The sequence below is a fragment of the Rhincodon typus genome, chromosome 40 (assembly GCF_021869965.1).
Source record: "Rhincodon typus isolate 14 chromosome 40, sRhiTyp1.1, whole genome shotgun sequence".
NCBI lineage: Eukaryota > Metazoa > Chordata > Chondrichthyes > Orectolobiformes > Rhincodontidae > Rhincodon > Rhincodon typus.
In genome coordinates, this window is record NC_063371.1 from 2,634,983 (window position 1) to 2,657,412 (window position 22,430).

At 45.3% G+C, this 22,430-nt stretch overlaps 1 protein-coding gene across 1 annotated transcript in view; it reads right to left on the reverse strand.

Annotated features, from left to right (window-relative positions):
- LOC109911454 (bone morphogenetic protein 1-like) overlaps positions 1–21,866 on the reverse strand; it is a 115,198-nt gene extending 93,332 nt beyond the window's left edge. Inside the window, exon 1 of the mRNA XM_048618704.1 lies at positions 21,531–21,866. Within this exon, the coding sequence (XP_048474661.1) occupies positions 21,531–21,672 (142 nt within the window). The 5' untranslated portion in view covers positions 21,673–21,866. The remainder of the gene's footprint in view (positions 1–21,530) is intronic.
- Between the last annotated feature and the right edge of the window lie 564 nt (positions 21,867–22,430).

Below are 22,430 nucleotides of genomic sequence, written 5' to 3' on the forward strand. Positions count from 1 at the left end.
TATCAGGAAAACAGGATTATATTATGAACAGACCAGACCTGCATTCTCTAAGTTTAGCAGAATGAGAGGTGATCTTATTGAAGCAGACAAAATTCTTCTTCTCGAGCTTGACTGGGTAGATGCAGAAAGGATGCTTCCCCCTGTTTCTCTGTTGAGGTGGGGTTGCAGTCTCAGGAGGAGTCCAGCCATTTAGGACTGGGATGAGGAGGAATTTCTTCACTCAGAGGGTAGCAAATCTTTGGAATTCCCTTACGCTCCAGAGCAGTACTGACCAAGTGCTATCATTAGGTTCAGAGCTCAAACTGAGACTGTCTGCCCTGCTCAGACAGATATAGAAGATCCCATGGCACTATTCTGAAGAGCTAGAATGCAGTCCTTCCTTGGACGAAAGAAAGGTGCTGAGCTGAATGACTTCTGTGAAACTGATACAAATAGCTAGCAGAGTGGACTGCTCTGAATGCAAGAGATTATCCTTTAAACTTCTCCCTCCTAAAAGGTGAGTTATGCACTGCTGCCTCACAGCACCAGGAACCCGGGTTTGATTCCACTCTCGGGTAACTGTGTGGAGTTTGCACGTTCTCCCCATGTCTGCGTGGGTTTCCTCTGGGTGCTCCAGTTTCCTCCGCAGGTTAGGGTGGACTGGCCTTGATAAATTGCCCCATACTGTCCAGGGATATGCAAGCTAGGTGGATTAGCCATGGGAAATGCATGGTTACAGGGATAAGGGGGGCGGGTGTGGGTCTAGGTGGGGTGGTCTTTGGAAGGTTGTTGTGGACTTGATGGACTGAATGGCCTCCTTCCACACTGTGAGGATTTTACGATTGTGATGGTGCATCTCACCAGACAGGGAGGCAGATCACAGAACCTTACCTTGACATCAGGCTGGAGCCAAGGCAAATGACCTGCCAGTTGACTATTTGGCCACATGGAGCTTTGCAGCCAAATATAATGCCTCCTCACTCAGCGTCTGTGGGTGCAGGCGTGAAATTAGAAGAGAAGGAATCTGCTGCACTCCTTCCATCTCTAATTGCTGGTTCAACTGCAGCCACCTAGATCAGCAGCAGTTGTCAATTCGGAGCAAAGATGGGAAGCAACACCCTTCGTACACAGCAAAGGTCTGTCAGCTGTGGATACTTGAAGCCTGAATCAGAGGAAAATTAAGTACCCTTGGACAGGCAGGTCGCAGATGAAGTTTAATGGTGCAAAACCTCGTATTAGTCATTCGACACACGGCTTAGGCAATTAAAGCATGTTCCAGGGGAAATCGCTGATCGTGCAGCTAAGGCTCCCAAAGCTTTCCATCACTGCGGGGATCCCCCATCCCACATCTGCATCTGTTAGCCAAAATTAACTAATAACTCCATCATACTTGCATCATAAATACTGTGTCCACTTCTGGTCATCCAGATATAGAAAGGATATTACTTAGCTAGAGAGGGTTCAAAGGAGATTTACCAGGATGTTGCCAGGTATGGAAGGTTTGAGTTATAAACAGAGGCTGGGACATTTTTTCACTGGAGCGTAGGAGGTTGATGAGTGATCTTATAGAGGTTTATAAAATCATAAGAGGTATAGATTGGGTTAATGAAAGGTGTCTTTTCCCTAGGATGAGGGATTTCAAGACTCGGGGGCATATTTTTAAGGTGAGAGAAAAGAGATTTGAAAAAGACGAGGGGCAATTTTTTTACACAAAGGTTAGTGTGTGGAATGAACTTCCTGAGGAAGTGGTGGGTGTGGGGTACAGTTACAATGTTTAAAAGATATTTGAATAAGTACAAGAATAGGAAAGGTTTGGAGAGATATGGGCCAGAAGCAGGCAGGTGTGACTAGTTTAGTTTGGGATTACGTTTGGCATGGACTGAAGGGTCTGTTTCCATGCTGTTTGACCCTATGTGTCTACAAGGATCACAGCAGCTGAACTCAATGGACATTTATCACATAGCATTTCCTATCATATCAGACTACTGGATGCGAAAGTCACAGCACAAGGCCAGAATAGGCCTCTTCTCCTTCCTTGCGAATAGCTTCAGAAATTGTGTGATCGACGCACCCTATGTACAAGTTAATGTTGCGCGGTCACTTCCCTGAACAGTTTCTCTGTGAATGTATCAGGATCCCAGTGAGATGGTAACCACAGTCACGGAGGTGGATTGAGAGCCAATAATGTACACAGACAGTTAAGCCAAGCTCGTTGGACAGCCTTTTTTCAGGGAAAGCAGCTGAACACATAGCTGATGTCGACCAGCGTCCCCAGTTGCTTGGCAATGCGAGCTGATGCCAGGATACAGAACACAGATCGCCTGCCAGTGAAAACACCAGCTGCTCAATAGAGAGAGAAGGGAGACCGTAGAAACGGTCTCTGGAAGCAGGGCACAGGTTTTTGCGCCAATATTAGCAGAGTGTAGAGCAGAAAGAGGGGAGAACAGCATTTACACTGGCAAGCTTGTTGTGGAATATAGCCAGTTTTGAATCCCCTGCCGCGTGAACTTAACACTGCCACTCGTGGAAGCTCCTCCATATCACACAAATCTTCAAGGCACTTGCTGAAGGCACAAATCACACAGACAGATAAATATTAGCGACACCATCAATTCAGGGTTGCTCCACGGTTTGAATGTTGAGAGACTCTCTCCTAATTCGAAAAGGACAATAAACACAGGAATTGAATGCCTATATTAACCAGCTCCTGACCATCTTCAATGTGTTCAACAGCAAGCATCAGGTCCAGCGCCAAGGACCACTCTTTTATCATCTCTTCCACTCAACATTACTCAACAGTAGCTTAAGAGCATTCATTCAACAACTTCACCACTATCGAATAATGTAACGTATCACAAAATGTAAAACCTTAGGAAAATGAAAAGATGTCAAACTATAGCGAAAGGGGAGCTTGGTATCTAACCCTGGCAATACCTGCCCTAGGAATGTTTGATGGGACAGTACAAAGAGAGCTTTATTCTGTATCTAACCCCATGCTGTATCTGTACTAATAGTGTTCGACATGAGACAGTGTAGTGGTAGCTCTACTCTGCATCAAACCCCATGCTGTCCCTGTCCTCGGAGTGTTTGATGGGACAGTGTAGAGAAAGCTTCACTCTTTAAATAACCCCATGTGTATTCATCCTGGTAGCGTAAGATGGGACAGTGTAGAGGGGGCTTTATTCTGTATCTAAGCCCGTGCTGTATCTGCCCTGGGAGGGTTTGATGGGGACAGTGGTGTGGCTTCACTCTCCCATACTGTTTTTGAACTGACTGACACAGGTGCCTCAAATGGACAGTGTTTCAGTTCCACTCATAACATGTGTCATTTTAATATGAAGGCTCAGGAAATAACAAAACTTCTCAAAGCTTGACTCAGTTTTGTCATTCGACAATTGATGGCTTTGTACAACGCACCATTTGAACGGCTGCCCATGAAAAAATTTTAAACTACAGTTTCTGCTATTTTCAAACAACACAAAGCTTTTCAATTCAAACAAACAGATAGATCAACAGAGTCAGTACCACATCGAGTATTGCAAAATTCAATGCAAAACATCCCCACTCTGATGAATAGCAGCTGTACAAAGAGCACCAAATCACACCAAAGAAAATATCTGTTACTCTCCTTCCTCCTGTAAGATACTCTTTAAGGCTGACCTATTTAACCAAACCTTTGGTTATCTATCCAAATGTCTCCTTATCTGGCTCAAGACAGACATCAAAGAAGAGGACAGAGATTTAAAAAAGACATGAAGAGCAACATTTTTACACAGAGGGTGGTTCACGTGTGGCATGAACTTCCAGAGGAAGTGGTGGATGTGAGCACAGTTACAAAAGACATCTGGATTAGTACATGAATAGGAAAGGTTTGAAGGGATACAGGCCAGGAGCAGGCAAGTGGGACTAGTTTAGTTTGGGATTATGTTCAGCACGGATTTGTCGGACGAAGGGTCTGTTTCTGTGCTGGATGATCTATAACTCTAAGTAGATCTTTCAGTTCCTTAAGCTTGTTCCACTGTTTAATATTATTGTGACTGATCTAACTCCATATACCCCCATCCTTAAATACCCTTGGCTATTTCAAACCTACAAGTTACAGATTTAAAATTTACAATTGATCAAGCATTAATGACATTGTGTGAAATAGAACTCCAAACTGGTACCACCCTCTGAAACAGAAATGTTTCCTGATTTCACTCTTAAAAGGACTAGTTCTAATCCTTGGGTAGTGTCCACTTCTCCTAGACTACCCAACCAATGGCTTCTCTCCATCCAAACTATTTGATACCTTTAACATCTTTAAAAATTCATTTTTATAACCCTTTAACCATCTAATTTACGGAGAATACAATCCCAGTTGCCTGGGTGAGGGCAGCTCCAACAATATGCAAGCAGCTCGACACCATGCAGAACAAAATAGGCCACTTGGTTGGCCCCACATCCACAAACATTCATTCTCTCCACTACTGACACTGAATAGCAGCAGTGTGTACTATCTACACGATGCACCGCAGAAATTCAGCAAAGATTCTTAGATAGCACCTTCCAAAACCATGACTACTTTCATCAAGAGGGAAATGGGCAGCATAAACATGGGAGCATCACCCCTGCAAGTTCCCCTCTCCAAGTCACATACCATCCTGACTTGGAAATATATTACCATTCCTTCAGTGTCAGTGGGTCAAAATCCTGGAACTCAACAAGCATCATAAGTGTACCTATGCCAAATGGACTTCAACAGTTCAAGTAGGCATGGGCAATAAATGCTGGCCTTGTCACTGAATCCCGCATTCCCTGAATGAATAAAAAACAAGCCATGTACATTCTACTTTGTAATTTCATCTACAAAGTCCAGGTGTTATTCTGGTAAATCTACAGTGTTGTCCCTGCCCAAGGCCAATATATCATACTTCAGTGCGGGGTCCGGAACTGCTCACAGTGACTCCAGGTGTGGTCTAGCTGGGGCCTGTGTCGGTGAAGCATATTTCTGCTCACTTGCTTGCTTACTTCTTGTACCTATCCATGATATTTTAACAGGTTATCTACATGGGCAGCCAAATCTGTCTGGATCTCCACTGTCTCTAGCGTTTTCAGTGCAATTGCTTACACTGAAATCTAGTTTTGCTGGACTTCATCTGTCAATATCTCTTGGGTAATTTCAGGTTTCATCAATGTTTGTGTCAGCTGAAAACTTGCATTTGTGGCTTTTTATTCCTTTGTCATCGAAGTTATTTAAGGTAAAGTCGCCATAGTCCCAGAGAACCAGAGGCTGCTCTCTCTCATCAGAGAGGGATGACTGGTGGTGAGTTTAACCTGAGGGTCACCATGCCTCTGATAAGGGGCAAGGTCGAGAAGGCAGAATGTTAATGGTAACCTCAGCTGGTGTAGGAATTGAACTCACGATGTTGGTGTCACTCTGCATCGCAAACCAGCCTTCCAGCCAACTGATTATTTATAAATGTAATGAATAGTTCAGTCCCTGTGGATGGCATCAGATACATTCTGTTAATTAATAGTACCTGCCCATTCCGCTTACTCTAGTTCCTCAGTCAACAGCAGAGCTCCTTCCCTAAAAGATAATAGTGAACAGCGGGGTTTTTACAACAACTGATTATAGTTTCATGGTCAAAGCCAGCATTCAATTACAGATTTATTGCGTTCCACCAGCTGCATGGCTAAGATTTGAACCTGTGTCCGAATACATTAGCCTGGGACACTGGATTACTGATAACACGACCATGAGGCTATTATTCCTTACTGAGAAAGATGGGGAACAGAGGTGTTCCATTCTCTGCATCACTAGTGTGTAAGTCTGTACTTGGCATGCTCTGGTCTGCCAAGCTAAATTTATCTGCTCAATCCACTGTTTAAATCTTCAAAATTACTCACCAACCTCCAGCCAACTTAAGGAAACAAATTCCGCCAAAATTGCACCACACTCTTGGGAGTTCATAGCATTTAACTTTAAAGTCCAAAATTGAATGTGGCAGGTTTGAAGCAACAGAGGGTACTTGAACAAAAATCACATGCATGTCATAACCAATAGTAATCTGATGAGACCTACCGACTCACCCATATCCACCAAACTTCAAACGTACTCGTCTCAACTCCCAAGTGCATTCAAACTGCCAAGAATTGACGGATGCAATCCCCATCTGTCTGACAGTTTGGCTTATGTGCCTGGGCTGGAGAGGCAAGAGGAGAGAACCTTTCTTAGCTGTTAAAAAGGTGCATAAAATCTTGTCACTGCATCAACAAAAACAGCAACATAGCTCCATTCAGAGGCCAACTGCTCATTAATAGATTCATTAAAGGAACATGCCCAATAAGGATGAAAGACAATGAGCTCCCCGGAGAGTATGCACAGGCTTGGCATTAACTGGACTGAAAGGAGGAAGGAAGAGAAGGCTCTGATAAAAGACAGCAATTCAGTGCAATAGATTCAATTATACTGGGCTAGAGATTTTTGTTTAATTTGTTCCTGGAGTGTGGGTCTTAATGTCAAGGGGTGCCCATCCCTAATTGCCCAGGAGAACATTATAGTGAGCTGCCTCATGAACTGCTGCATGTTAAGATGAGAGTTTTAGGATTTTGATCCAATGACAGTGAAGGAACTATGATACAGCTCCAGTCAGGATGGTGTGCGGCCTACAGGGAAATGGTGGTGTTTCCATGAATCTGCCGCTCTCATCTTTCAAGGTGGCAGCGTACACAGGTTTGGAAGGTGCTATTGAATATGGCTGATGAATTGCCACTGTGTATCCTGTAGAGAGCCCACATTGCTGCAATTGTGCGCCTGGTGGTGGGAGGGAGTGAATGTTCAAGGCGGTGGATGGGCTGTCAAACAAGATGGCTGATTTTGTCAAGCTCCTGAATGTTGTTTGGGCTGCATTCAACCAGGCAAGTGAGGAGTACTCTATCACACTCCTGACTTGTGCCTTATTGATGGTAGCCAGATTTTGGTGTGGTGAGTTACTCCCTGCAAAATCCCCAGTCTCCGACCTGCAGTGCATTTAAATTGGTGGTCCAGTTCGGTTTCTGGTCAATAGCAATCCACAGGCTATTAACAGTGGGGATTAAAAATAATGGTTATGCCATTGAATATCATAGGGAGATAGTCAGATTCTTTCTTGTTGGGAATAATCTGGAAATAGATTAACTGAAGATTTCTGGTTGGCGTGGACAACTTGGACTGAAGGGTCTGCTTCAATACTGTACATCTCTGTGACTCTATCATCATTACCTGACAATTATGTAGCATGAATTTTACTTGCCACTTATCAGCCCAAGGCATAATGTCACCCAAGATTTGAGAAATGAACACAGGAAGGACTGTATGAGAGTTTGATTTAAAAGGAATACATTTAATATCAGATCAAGTACAGACAAAGAATTAAAGACCCAACAGAGAAAAAGAAAGAGGAAAAGTGAAAAAAAAGCAAACTTGATCACTCTCTCCACGCCTCCCTCGTCTGCTCCACACTCTCCACTAGCCCCACCATCCCCGGCACCTTTCCCTGCAACCGCAGGAAGTGCTACACCTGCCCCTATATCTCCCCCCTCACCTCCATCCAAGGAACCAAAAAAACCTTCCACATCAGACAGAGGTTCACCTGCGCATCCGCTAATGTGGTTTACTGCATCCACTGCTCCTGATGTGGCATCCTCTACATCGGTGAGACCAAGTGGAGGCTCGGAGACCGCTCTGTAGAGCACCTGCGCTCTGTTCGCGACAAACGACAACACCTTCCAGTTGCGAACCATTTCAACTCCCATTCCCACTCCCTAGACGACATGTCTATCCTGGGCCTCCTCCAGTGTCACAACGACGCCACCCGGAAACTGGAGGATCAGCACCTCATATTCCGCCTTGGGAGTTTACAGCCCAATGGTCTCAATGTGGACTTTACCAGTTTCAAAATCTCCGCACCCCTGGCCTCATCCCATAACCAACCCTCCCTCTCATTCCCACCTACTTGACCTGACACAACCTGGCCATTTTCTCTCCCACCTACCCACTCCTCCCACCTCCCTGACCAATCCCCACCAGTGCCTACCTGCACTCACCTATCACCAACCCACCTACTTTCGCCAGCCCCACCTCTCCTCACCTCTGTTTATTTCCCAGCTCCCTTCCTCTTCCCCATTTCTGAAGAAGGGTCCTGACCCGAAACGTCAATTTTCCTGCTCCTCTGATGCTGCCTGGCCTGTTCCTCCGGCTCCACACTGTGTTAATGCTGCCGATCTGCTGAGCTTTTCCAACAAATTCTGTTTTTGTTTCTTCATTAACAGGGTACTTATGCTTAGAACGACAAGTTTTCACATTTGGTGTTGAATCTACTGGGCGAGCTGCATTTTCATAAAGTTAACGCTGTAGCAGCACAATTTGGATATTCTCATGCAACCTCATATGACAGCCTATTTAAAATCCCAGCACCATTTACTCTTAAATAAATGAAAGTGCAATTAGCCTTGCTGATATTTCAATGGCTATTCCTGATCCATTAATTTACAGAATAAGGCAACCTCTGTGAACATCGTATTTCAGACACTAAGTAACCAGATCCTTTCCCATTCTTTCTGAAGATCTATGCATTTGCTTACTAAGCATTCTGTTGTCGTTTCTCCCTTTTTACTCGGATTCTGCTAACCATCCTTGCTGAGATGTTTTCCCAGGAACTGTGGCAGTGGATGTTGGAGCAAATCTCCAAAGTATGATTTGTGCCAGGTTAAGTTCATCTCAGTCTAGCCTCTCATTTCAGACTGAAAGCAAAAAATAATCTTCCTGTGGCCAAACAGATCTTAACAGAAGTCTGTCTCCCTCAAGCAATAACTTTCTGCCATTTGTCTTGTCGGCAGTTTGACGTGTGGTGAAACTTCGTTCATGGCAACCATTTCTGACCGCTCACACCTCAAGTCCAACACATGAAGCAGAGGGATCACCGTGGTCTTGAACCGTCAACTCTGTTTCTCTCTCAAATGATGCTGCGAGACATACTGAGTTTCTCCAGCACTTCCTGATTTTTGTTTCAGATGTACAGCATCTGTAGCCTTTTACTTTTATCTACATATGTGAATCCCACCAATAGGCTGCGTTAATTATTGTTGTAAGCATACATATTAACCATATTCAGCTCAAAGGGATCTTTAGTCCTTGCTCGCCTTCCAAAATTATCACAGCCAAAAAAAAATTATGTGACAGTTCAAGTCACATAAAGATGTAAACATTTAAATAACAACAGGCTGTCTGTTCTAACCATGATGTTGTACAACCATTAGCTTGGGTGTAATGTGTCACTACAAACTTACATATCCATTTCATGAAACAACAAGTACTAATAAATTATTGATTGACAGGCAACCTCTCTGGTCCTGAAAACAGCCAACTGAAGTGAGAACTTTCATTCCTGCCTTACTGTCCAAAACAACCCTCCAAGGTGTAGCACATAGCAGGGCGTCCATGTTCATTTCTGTTGAATCATTGTGACTGTTCCACTGCCAGCAGTCTGAGGTTACTGGCCCTCGAACTGTGAAAAGGCGTTAGGCAATGAGCAAGGCAGTAGCTACGTTGCTCAACTTATGCCCTTGAGTGCTTCCCTAATGCAAGTTCACCACTTCTGACTCTCGGCACCTCAAATAGTTTCTGTGAATCCTGTCAAGTGAAAATACTGGTCACAGAAGACAGCAGTTTTATAAAATCCGAACTGTTTGTTGTGGTGGAGATGACTCCACTTCCCACAGATAATCAAACATCCTTGAAATGGTGCACCATCTTATCTGGATGCCTCCAACTCTGGCACAATCAAGCCCCCCACATTGATTTTCAACCTAAAACTGCAACTCAACACAGATACAGGCTGGAATAAAGTGCATAAAGAACCAAACTGTATCTCAAAAACATTAGCTAAGAAAAACTGTGCATAATGCCAGACACAAAATAGCAAAAAGATGGGCCTCAATTGAGATTTTCTGCATCAAAGGAACATTGTTTATCAAACTGCACTTCATAATTAACGGTGCATAAAAGGTTTTGGATGTTTCCAAGTGATAGGTAGTGTGTTAAAGTTCACACAGGAAGTCCAAGTTGTTGTGGCAACATGTACTTTTACATGTGTTGTTGTTGTTTGGAGTTATGTTCTTTGCATCATATGGCCAGGGATATTTCCCTGCTCTTACTGCCTGTCATTGACGTCCTTGGCAGAACTCAAATCCACAGTTCCTGCTCCAACTTAGGGATAGTAACCACTGCACCACAAAACTCGAGAGACAGAACACAGTATAAACGAATCAATTTCTTTCTGATCTCTGTGTGTAATAGCTTCCTAACTTTTAAGCTGTGCAACAGACACCCTTAATTGTTAAAAAGAAAAGGAACAGGCAGCTAACTTTGGCATCCTTTGCAGTCTTGAAATTTAAAAACATTTTGTGAGAACTAATCAACAAAGAAGATAAAAGAGTTGGAGCAGAGTGTGACACAAGCAGTGGGTGAGTGAACTTGTGAAGAGGAGTTGGTGTAGAGTGGGAGGAAGAAAAGAGTTGATGGTGGATTATTTGTGAGCGCAAAAGACAGGGCTGACGCTCAGTTCGCACTAAAATTGCGGAACACCTACGCTCAGTCAGCACTAAAATTTTTCCCTCCCCACCCTTATCTGCTTTCCAGAGGTACCACTCTCTCCGAGACTCCCTTGTCCACTCCACACTCCCCTCCAGCCCCACCACATCCGGCACTTTTCCCTGCAACCGCAGGAAGTGCTACACCTGCCCCTACACCTCCCCCCTCACCCCCATCCCAGGCCCCAAGAAGACTTTCCACATCAAGCAGATGTTCACCTGCACATCTGCTAATGTGGTATACTGCATCCACTGTTCCCGTTGTCGCCTCCTCTACATCAGGGAAACCAAGCGGAGGCTTGCGGACCGCTTTGCGGAACACCTACGCTCAGTTCGCACTAAACAACTGCACCTCCCAGTCGCGAACCATTTCAACTCCCCCTCCCATTCCTCAGACGACATGTCCATCCTGGGCCTCCTGCAGTGCCACAACGATGCCACCCGAAGGTTGCAGGAACAGCACCTCATATTTCGCTTGGGAACCCTGCAGCCCAATGGTATCAATGTGGACTTCACAAGCTTCAAAATCTGCCCTCCCTCTACCGCATCCCAAAACCAGCCCAGCTTGTCCCCACCTCCCTAACCTGTTCTTCCTCCCACCTATCCCCTCCTCTCACCTCAAGCCCCACCCCATCTCCTACCTACTAGCCTCATCCCGCCCCCTTGACCTGTCCATCCTCCCTGGACTGACCTATCCCCTCCCTAACTCCCCAACTACACTCACCTTTACTGGCTCCATCTCCGCCTCTTTGACCTGTCTGTCTCCTCTCCACCTATCTTCTCCTCTATCCATCTTCTATCCGCCTCCCCCCTCTCCCTACTTATTTCAGAACCCCCTTCCCCTCCCCCATTTCTGAAGAAGGGTCTAGGCCCGAAACGTCAGCTTTCCTGCTCCTCTGACGTTGCTTGGCCTGCTGTGTTCATCCAGCTCCACACCTTGTTATCTCAGACAGTACACATTGACAGGCTACAATCTTTCCAATGCAAAGAATTAGCACCAAACTAAACATGGGCTAAAGACAATTAACTGTATGGCAGGGTCCCTAAGCAGCAGACAAATGCAAAGAAGTAGCTGGAATGTAAAGTCAAGTGCACGGCAAGTTTGGTGGGAGAAAGAACAGGAAGATTCTTAAAACAGCCGGAGATTAGAAGAACACAGACCTTCAGTTAAAGTGGCTAGAGTGCAGCGAGGGAAATCACCAGGACACACCACTTATGATACGAAGAAAATACTCAAAACCTCAAGGTGTGCACACAAATTCGATTGAGTTTTTTTGAGGATGTGACCAAGAAGATTGCTGAGGGCAGAGCAGTGGACATTGTCTACACGGACTTTAGCAAGGCCTTCAACAAAGTTCTACATGGTAGGCTGGTTAGTAAAATTAGAGCACATGGGATCCAGGGAGAGCTATCCAATTGGATACAAAATTAGCTTGATGGTAGGAAACAGAGGGTGATGGTAGAGGGCTGTTATTTGGACTGGAGCCCTGTGACCAGCAGTGTTCCGCAGGGATTGATGCTGGATCCACTGTCGTTTGTCATTTATAGAAAAGATTTGGATGAGAAATAAGAAGCATGGTTAATAAGTTTGTAGATGACACCAAAATTAGTAGCAGAGTGAACAGCGAAGACTGATCATCTAAGAATACAACAGGATTTCGATCAGCTGGGCCAATGGGCCGAGGATGGCAGATGGAGTTCAGGGAGGTTGAGGGGTGACCCTACAGAGGTTTATAAAATCATTGGGGGTATAGATAAGGTGAATAGGAAAGGTCTTTTCCCTAGGGTAATGGAATTCAAAACTGGAGAGCATAGGATTAAGGTGAGTGGGGAAAGATTTATAAGGGACCTGAGGGACAACATTTTCACTCAGAGGGTAGTGCATATACGGAATGAATTGCCAGAGGAATGGTAGATGCAGGTACAGTTACAATATCTAAAAGACATTTGCATAGGTACATGAATAGGAAAGGTTTAGAGGGATTGAGGACAAACGCAGGCAAGTGGGACCAGTTTCGTTTGGGAAACCTAGTTGGCATAGACAAGTCGGACCAAAGGTTCTGTTTCTGTGCTATTTGACTCTCTGATATAAAAGGGGTGAATGGGCAAGATTTTAATCACTGACCCGTTCCATTGGTGTTAAATGTCTAAAACATGAAATGCCTGCGTGGTGATAAGGGAAAAGTGTGTTTATACTACCTATGGAGCACACAGCATACAAAGGAAGCAGCAGTAAAGGCATCTGAAATATCTCCAAGTGAAATTAGAGACATCTTTTTTCCAAGTGTGTGGCTCATTCCCTTGTCTTAACGTCTTCTGCCCAAGTTCGCTGTAATGCTGGCAATCATTAACTATTGCTTATTAAGGTAAACACAGGGAAATGAACCTGTTCAAATGTGCTGCAGTTCGCATTTGCTAAACCTGCTTCCCATAGAATTGGGATCTGCAACTGGTGAATTTGACTGCTGAACACTGGGCACTTCTTAATAGTGTAGCTGCAAAGATCGGAAATTTAAATGACACACAGTATTTCGTTCTCATGCTGGGGGCCAGCTGTTATAGCCAGGGACACAGGGTAAAGCAAATCAGTAACTTCAGCCAACAGGCATTCTAAAATATGGTGAATTCTGATCAAAGTTAACAGGGTGAAAATTAGGTACTTAAAAAAAAAACTAAATTTGCTGAAGCATAAAGATATCTGACTGAGAAAACTATATGCGGATTGTGTGGCGATGTGGTCATTCACCTCTTGAGCCTTGATTTTGACTTGTTGAGTGGGAGCCTCCTGTAAAATTAATTTGTATGCTGAGAGTATTGCTTGACTTGAAAAGTGGAGGGGAATGACGGGTTGAGATAACAAGGTGTGGAGCTGGATGAACACAGCAGGCCAAGCAGCATCAGAGGAGCAGGAAGGCTGACATTTTGGGCCCAGACCCTTCTTCAGTCTAGGCCTTCTTCTTTCGGTCTAGGCCCAAAACGTCAGCCTTCCTGCTCCTCTGATGCTGCTTGGTCTGCTGTGTTCATCCAGCTGTACACCTTGTTATCTCAGATTCTCCAGCATCTGCAGTTCCTACTATCTCGGGAATGAGGGGTTATCAGGAAACAGAATTTAAGAGACTCAATGACTAAGATAACAGATTCACTGATTTAAAAGAGCTCATGGAAAACAAGAGATAATAAGGTGTAGAGCTGGATGAACACAGCAGGCCAAGCAGCATCAGAGGAGCAAGAAAGCTGACGTTTCAAGTCTGGACCCTTCTTCAGAAAGGGGGAGGGGAAGGGGATTCTGAAATAAATAGACAGAGAGGGGGAGGTGGATGGAAGGTGGATAAAGGAGCAGATAGGGGAGAGGAGACGGACAAGTCAAGGAGGTGGGGATGGAGCCAGTAAAGGTGAGTGTAGGACGGGAGTTAGGATGGGGGTTGGTCAGTCAAGGGAAGACGGACAGGTCAAGGAGGCGGGGATGAAGCTGGTAGGTAGGAGGTGGGGGTGGGGGTTGAGGTGAGAGGAGCGGACAGGTGGGAAAAAAGACGGACAGGTCAAGGAGGCGGGGAGAGCTGGGCTGGTTTTGGGATGAGGTCGAGGGTGGGGATGAGCTTGGCTGGTTTTGGGATGAGGTCGGGGGGTGGGGACGAAGTTCACATTGAGACCACTGGGCTGCAGCGTTCCCAAGCGAAATATGAGATGCTATTCCTGCAACCTTCGGGTGGCATCGTTGTGACACTGGAGGAGGCCCAGGATGGACATGTCGTCCAAGGAGTGGGAGAGGGAGCTGAAGTGGTTTGCGACTGGGAGGTGCAGTCGTTTGTCACGAACCGAGCGTAGGTGTCCCATAAAGCGGTCTCCAAACCTCCGTTTGGTTTCCCTGATGTACAGGAGGCCACATCGGGAACATCGGATACAATATACCACATTAGCAGATGTGCAGGTGAACATCTATTTAATGTGGAAGGTTTTCTTAGGGCCTGGGATAAGGGTGACGGAGGAGGTGTAGGGGCAGGTGTAGCACTTCCTGCAGTTGCAGGGAAAAGTGCCGGGTGAGGTGGGGCTGGAGGGGTGTGTGGAGAGGACAAGGGAGTCACGGAGAGAGCAGTGCCTCCGGAAGGCAGATAAGGGTGGGGAGGGAAAAATGTCTTTGGTAGTGGGGTCAGATTGCAGGTGGCGGAAGTGGCAGAGGATGATGCGTTGAATCCGGAGGTTGGTGGGATGGTACGTGAGGACGAAGGGGATTCTCTTTTTGTTGTTATTGCAGGGAGGGGGTGTGAGGGATGAGTTGCGGGAAACGCAAGAGATGCGGTCGATGGCGTTTTCAACCACTGTGGAGGAGAAGTTGCGGTCCTTGAAAAATGAGGACATCTGGGATGTCCAGGAGTGGAATGCCTCATCTCCGGAGCAGATGCGGCGGAGGCGAAGGAATTGGGAATAGGGGATGGCATTCTTGCAGAAAGGTGGATGAGAGGAGGTGTATTCTAGGTAGCTGTGGGAGTCGGTAGGCTTGAAATAGATATCGGTTTCCAGGTGGTTGCCAGAGATGGAAACAGAGAGGTCCAGGAAGGAGAGAGAGGTATCGGAGATGGTCCAGGTGAACTTAAGGTTGGGATGGAAGGTGCTAGTAAAGTGGATGACCTGTTTGAGCTCCTGGTGGGAGCACGAGGCGGTGCCAATACAGTTATCAATATAACGGAGGAAGAGGTGGGGGATGGGGCCAGTGTAGCTGCAGAAGAGGGACTGTTCTACGTAACCTACAAAGAGGCAGGCACAGCTTGGGCCCATGCGGGTTCCCATGGCCACCCCCTTTGTCTGTAGGAAGTGGGAGGTGTTGAAGGAGAAGCTGTTAAGGGTGAGAACAAGTTCGGCTAAGTGGATAAGGGTGTCAGTGGAGGGGGCTGGTCGGGCCTGCGGGGCAGGAAGAAGCGGAGGGCCTTTAGGCCATATGCATGGGGAATGCAAGTATATAGGGACTGGACGTCCATGGTGAAGAAAACAAGATTCTCTTGGAGGTTCATCAGTCTTTGGAATTCTGTTCTCTAGAGAGTAGCAAAGGGTGAGTTGCTAAACATACTCAACGCTGAGCTGGACAAAACTTTGATCTGCAGGGGAGTCAAGTGTTATGAAAGGCAGACATAAAAGAGGAACTGAGGCCACAATCAGACAGCCAAGAATCTTCTTGAATCTTATGGCAGTGCAGACTCAATGGGCTGAATGACCTGATCCTCATTCATATGATCTTACCACCTTAAGGGACAAAGCCATGAAGCAGCAACTCCCACTTCATAATTGCAGCTGTTCTAGTTCACCAGACTGTCCCAAGATTCAGTCCCCGATTTGGTTTCAAATCAACAGGAGAGAGATTGTCCGCGCACTCTGCAATACCGGGTGCCACTAATCTGTTACTGCTTCTGCACCCCTTTAGGCATTAACAGGTGGTAAACTTTCCATCCAGCATTCTGGAAGGATCAGAATATACCTTTCACAGAAATCAATGCTGTCCACTTGGAACATTAATACTCAACAAAATCCTCAACGACACCAGGCAGACAAGAAATCAGCCCATCAGTCAGCTATCAATGTCAGAGGTGGCTCAGTGGTACCGTTCTTGTCTTTGAAGCAGAATATCACGGGTAGGATTTGGTCACAAAGGCTGATGCTTGACCATGATACAGAGATGTTAAACCTCGGTCACTGTCCGCTCTCGCAAGTGGATGGAGAAGAGCCCAGGTCACTACTTCAAAGAACAGCAAGGCTCAAGGAGCTATCCCTGGCATTCAGCCAATATCGACTGAGGCATAAATATTAAAATTAAAACATAATCTCGTCATAATCACATTGTTGTTTGTGGGAGATTGCTGTGTGTAAATTAGCTGCCACATTACAATACTGGCTTCGCTTCAAAAGTATTTAATCAGCTGTGAAGCATATTGAGATGTCCAGTGGTTGGGAAAGGTGCTATATAAGTGCAAGGCTTTTTCTGGATCAGTTACTGCTCCCAATGCTTGATCCTGTTCTTTTGGCACTCTCATAGGACCTCAGGCTGTGTTGCTGCCTCACAGGTTTGGTTCTAATTCTGTGTTTACTAAGTCCATCATGATACACTTTTAACTCAACTTTTGCTCAACACCTTGTGGTATGCAGCATACACTTTATTCGCACGGCACTTTATTGCTGTGAAGCTACAATCAGGCAAGAGTGGTGTGGGCACATACAGCGTATTCGTGCTCATATACTATCAGGGAAATTGCTGTCATTATAACTCATCAATCATCTCCTCAAACCGTCTGTGCTCCATTTACAGCTCCTTACAGACCAAACATGTCCTGGGTTATACAACTCAAAACAATCTTCCCGCGCACTCATCAGATTTGGAAGGGCACAAGCAGGACTTGTTCAAGTTCAGACTAATTCAGGTTCCCCACAGTGAGTACATTTTACAGTCCAGTGTTACGCCACACAGCATTGAACCGAATAATAGTTCCAACAGGTGGATTAGAAGGGAACGAACAGCTGATTTTCCTGACAACCCAAGCCTCCAATGACCATAAAATTACTTTTAAAAGAGGGATTTATTCAGTGAAGCAAAGAAAATCCTCACTTCTCCTCATACCCCTGCTCAATTGTTCAACTAAACAACCGCAACTCATTGAATTTTTTTCAAAGTGCTGCATCTGGACTCAAGAAAAGAAAACAGAGCAAACACATGCCAGATACCTCACATGGGAAATGCCTGCTAACTCCATGTGCAACACCAGAAAAGACTCATCCAGTCAAACACATTCGCTTTGTTCGCAAATCCTGTTATCTGGTGGGAGACTTCAATTTGTAGAATGGTTACAAAGCAGTGGATCCTAACCACTCTGCATTTCTCATGTCAGTGTTGCTTCTTTAGCCAATCGCTATAAATTTGTGTCCTCGGGTTCTTGATCCTTTGCTAGCAGGAACAGTTTCTCTGTATATATTCTTTTTCTCTATACGTTCAGATGCCACATGATCTTATATCATCTAACCTACTCTGAATGCCGTCATAACTGACATTCCTCATCCCTGAAACCATTCTCAAGAATCTTTTCCTCCCTCTCTGATGCCTTCACATCCTTCCTAAAATATCACAGCCAAAACTTGCGCACTGCTCAAAGAAAGAAATTGGTTCTCATTCAAATTCTAACCTTTGCCTGATTGCTCCATTGAGCATAATTCACCATAATTCCCCACAATCTTCGCCTGTTCTGCCCAACCCTTCATTTACAGCGACAGGGGATCCCGCAATTTGATTCAATGCTGAAATCAAGCCCCAAAAATAACCCAAACTGAAAGAAAACAAATCCAAGACCGCCCACCATTGCTATGTAATTTACTCAGATATTGTCACGTGGGAGTGACTGTATGTTTATCATTTTAGTGAGCATGTCAGTGCTCAGATTATGGGCACCAGTTGGACCACAAGGACCCTGCCAGGCAGCACAAGGTAAACAGGACAATAAAAGAAGACTCTGTCTGACTTGTTTAATGATAAAGCACGGGAGGAGGCCATTCAACTTGTTCAGCCCAGACTGGCTCTTAGAGCTCTCCACCAGTCCCCCAGCACTCCTGCAAACTTCTCCATCAATTAGTTCCCTTTCGAAAGTTGTTTTTGATTCTGCTTCCAACACCCTTCCATCTTAACAAGTTGATGTTTAAAACAAAATTCCTGCTGGCTACAAGCAGATCAACCATGATGTTATTCTATAATGGAGAAGACTCAAGGGCCTGAGTGGCCTTCTCTTCCTCCTATTTCTTGTGGTTCTTTAACAAATCTATGAAAATTTCCTAGTATTTTTCATTAAGGAAAATTGGATATATAGGCTGGTGTAGTTCTTGGTGTAGTTCTGATCACTCCAGTACAGAAGCAACATTGTCTCTTCTTCATAGGCAGTCCTTTGAAACCAAGGATGACTTGTTTTCACTCCAAGTCAATGGGCTCTGAGTTGGTTAATAAGTCTAATGTGTGATCTACAAGTGGGTTGGGTCTTGCTTGGAGGGTTGAGTAGATTTGAAAAGAAGGTTAAGAACTTCAAAGACAATAAATTGTGGTCAGAAGCTAATGTCAATCAGTGAGCATTGGACGTGATGGGTGCACAGGGCCTGGTGCAAGTTAATACATGGATAGGAGAGTTTTGGATGACCTCTGGTTCGCAAACAGTAGAATGCAAGAAACCAGCACTCCTAGCAGTTTAATCAGTATTAAAGGAATGCTTTCCGAATGGAGGCTGTGCAGAGCCTCAGGAGTTTCTAAACCTCAAATCTGACAAGGGGCTGCCTGACCCCAGATGCACAACATGAAAGGAAATCTGAAGATGGTCAAGGAAAATAATGAGGTAAAGTAGGGGGGGTAAATGCAGAAGAGGGGCACAGGTGGATAAAAGCAAAATATGACTCATAGAGACTCGACTGGCAGTGAAGGCAGCTGTTACAGGCTGGAATAACCAGTGCCAAACAGCCAGCATTCATTTTCTCAGCCTTGCAATGCTACACAGCGTGAAGGGAACATTTACATTTATACACCAGTGATGCATTTCATTTGTATTTACATCATGTGCTTCATCACTTCAGGACGTCTTTTTAGTACTTTACAGCCTATTAAGTGCTTCTAAAGTGTATTCCTCCTTGTAATGCAGAAACTGAAGCAGCCAGTACATGCACAGCATGCTCACACAATGTGATGACTTTGGTCAAGGGATAAATATTGGCCAGGTCACCAGGAGGAACGTCCCTTGCTCTCCATAGAAAGAGTACCATAGCCACTTTAGCAATCGCCTGAGGGGCAAGACATGGCCTCGGATTAACACTCCATCTGAAAGACAGACATCCGAGTCTCAGCCTGCATTATGTGCTCAAGTTTATGGAGAGGGACCAAACCCACCACATCCTGACTCAGAGATGCACATACTGCCTAATGAGCCACATCTGATCCTTAGCATTAAGATAAGAGAAACAGGACAAGAATATTGCGTATAACTATTTCTGGGTAAGGGTTAGCAGTTTATTACAAGATTTTAATCTGTTTGATAGTACTGCAAAACAAGGATATTGCCAGCAAATATCAAAAATAACAAGCCCTTGCAAGCTAAAAGGGATCATCATCATTCTGGGAACAAACGGAACCTCCATCTAAGCTAGATCTTATAGCATAGGTTTTCAAAGACAAACCTTTCTTTCCACCTCAAATCATGAAACAACAAAACGATGACCTGTTTTGTGGGTTTTTTAAAATTCCCAAGAGATCAGAGCATTGACGAGCACTGGCATGATGCGAATAAAGTACAAAAAGTGCTCCAGGAATCCCACAAGCCTGCACCAACCACACTGATGTCTTTCCCAGCAGTAAACCGAGTTTGACCAGAAATGGCTCTGTCTACAATATTGCCCTCACCTGTAACAATGGCTCCCACTCCACACTTTTCCATCGCTTCCTACTTTGCACAGCCTTGATCATCTTTTCTTCACTTCCAATTCCTTCTTCTAGGCTTGCTCCAAGAAAATTAATTAACCCCCCTTTCAGTTTTAACAGACCTCCCTGGCAATTCTCTCTGCTCCCAATCTCTCTCTCTCTGTTCTTTCTCACCTCTCACCTGCTCTCCCTATTCTCACCTCTCACCTGCTCTCCCTATTCTCACCTCTCATTCACTCGCCCCTACTCCTTCATTTTTCTTTTGTTTTCTCTTTCCCCCCTCTCATTCTCTTCGTATTCTCCTTTCCCTCTCTCAATTCCTTTCTATGCCCGTTACACACATTAATTCAATCTAGCCACCTCGCTCTCCTTCAATGTCAATTTCCATCTCCTCCTTGTTGTCTCTCTGCCTGCGTTTCTCTCACTCACCTGTCCCCATCTCACTGCTATTCTCACCCTGACGCCATCTCATTCTTATTGTCTCTCCACCCCATCTTACTGTCTCTCTTATTGTCTCTCCACCCCATCTCTTACTACTTCTCTCTTATTGTCTCTCCACCCCATCTCTTCCTGCCTCTCTCTTATTGTCTCTCCACCCCATCTCTTACTGCTTCTCTCTTATTGTCTCTCCACCCCATCTCTTACTGCCTCTCCACCCCATCTCTTCCTGCCTCTCTCTTATTGTCTCTCCACCCCATCGCTTACTGCTTCTCTCTTATTGTCTCTCCACCCCATTTCTTACTGCCTCTTTACCCATCTCTCTTATTGCCTCTCTACTGCATTTCTCTTATTGTCTCTCTATCCTACCTCTGACCCCAATCCTCTTAATCCCCACCTCTCTCAATCTTTCTGTCCTCTCTCGATTCTCATCTCCCTTATGGTCTCCTCTCTATCTTTCCCCATCTCTATGGAAATCTCCATCTCTCTCATCCTCTTAACATACCTCCTTTCTTCGATCTCATTCTCTACCTCACTCTCTGTTCTCCAACTCTGGCATTCACTCCCTTCTCCGATCTTCCATGTTATCTCTCTTTCTCTACCCCTCCCACCCACCCCCCATTCAGATTTCCCGCTCTCTTCCCCAGGCGTCTTAACGTCTGCCGTCCGTCCAAAACAGTGGCTGGAAACTCGCACAGCCGACCCGGGCAGAAAAACTGACACTTGGAAAGTGAGGATCTGAATCGCTCCCCCAACACCCCCAGCCCGCCTCTAACCCCAACTCTCTCATTGAATTTGAACAAGACTCCCAAAATTTCACAATCAGTGTTTTATTGTCCTTTCCTCCAAACGGGGAAGGGGGGGTGCTGTTTGAAACGTGCACATTTTATGCCAAAACACAAATCCCATTAGTAACTCCTGCAAAACCTCCTTTCTGCAAAACTTCTCCAAATATTTGCATAAGTTAAGCACCAGTGCTTCATTTCTCTTGGTTTTAAATCTGACTTCAACAAATTTTTTTTTTAAAAATCCACGCCGAATTTCTCATTCTAGGACGCGGCTCGACTTGCAAACTCACCAGCTTTGCAGGGATCTTTATAATCGACATCTGTCGGGTCGTCTTGGTCGGGAAAATAGTCGTAAACGGTGTCGTCGTAGTCGAAGGAGCTGGCTGCCCGGTGCAGAGCCAAGCAAAGGAGTACAAAACTGGCTACAGCCATCACTGGGGCTTTGAGTGCAGGGGACAAGAGAGGGGGGAGAGAGAGACAGACAGAGACAGAGAGAGAAAACACACAAAGAATAACGAAGGAAGGGAAATCAGAGGAGGAAAAAAAAGCCCAGAGCTTAAGGGAGACCAGGAGGTGGAGAGTGTGGTCCAGGGGCGGGTCAGCAGCAATGCTCCAGCCCCCTTTTTTTTCCTCTCTGCAAAGCTTAAACTGCCATTAATCAGCTGAGCAAGATTTGGAAAGCAAGCCAATCCAACAGAGAAACTCCAACTCGACACAGTAAACGTGTCTCTTCTGAGTGTGTGTGCTGCTGACGAGGAGAAGGAATTTTTCCAAACAGTGTCCTTTCCCTGCTCTCCTCAAATCCTCAAGTTCCCTCTTTATATAATCGTATCCCTCATTCAAATCGTTCACAACTTCCCACAAAAGAATGTCTCTGCCAAAGCTACAATTTTCCGGTCATCTCACGAAGATTGCATTTTACACTCGAGCTTGCGGTCTCCTTCCACTGTATCCCAAACAATATACAGGGAAAGTAACGTTCTTGTTTTGCACAACATTGTTTATTTGGCAGATAAACAATAGGGTGACCCAATGATGAGTAGAAGGATGTGTGCGCGCGAGGGTGCAAAGGAGATTTTAACGAGCTGCGTGCCAGAACAGCGGAAGAGGAGACGTCGAACAATTTCAAAAAGGGAAATTGAACGGGCATTTCAGGGAAATAAACTCGCAAGACTGCGGGGAGAGAATGG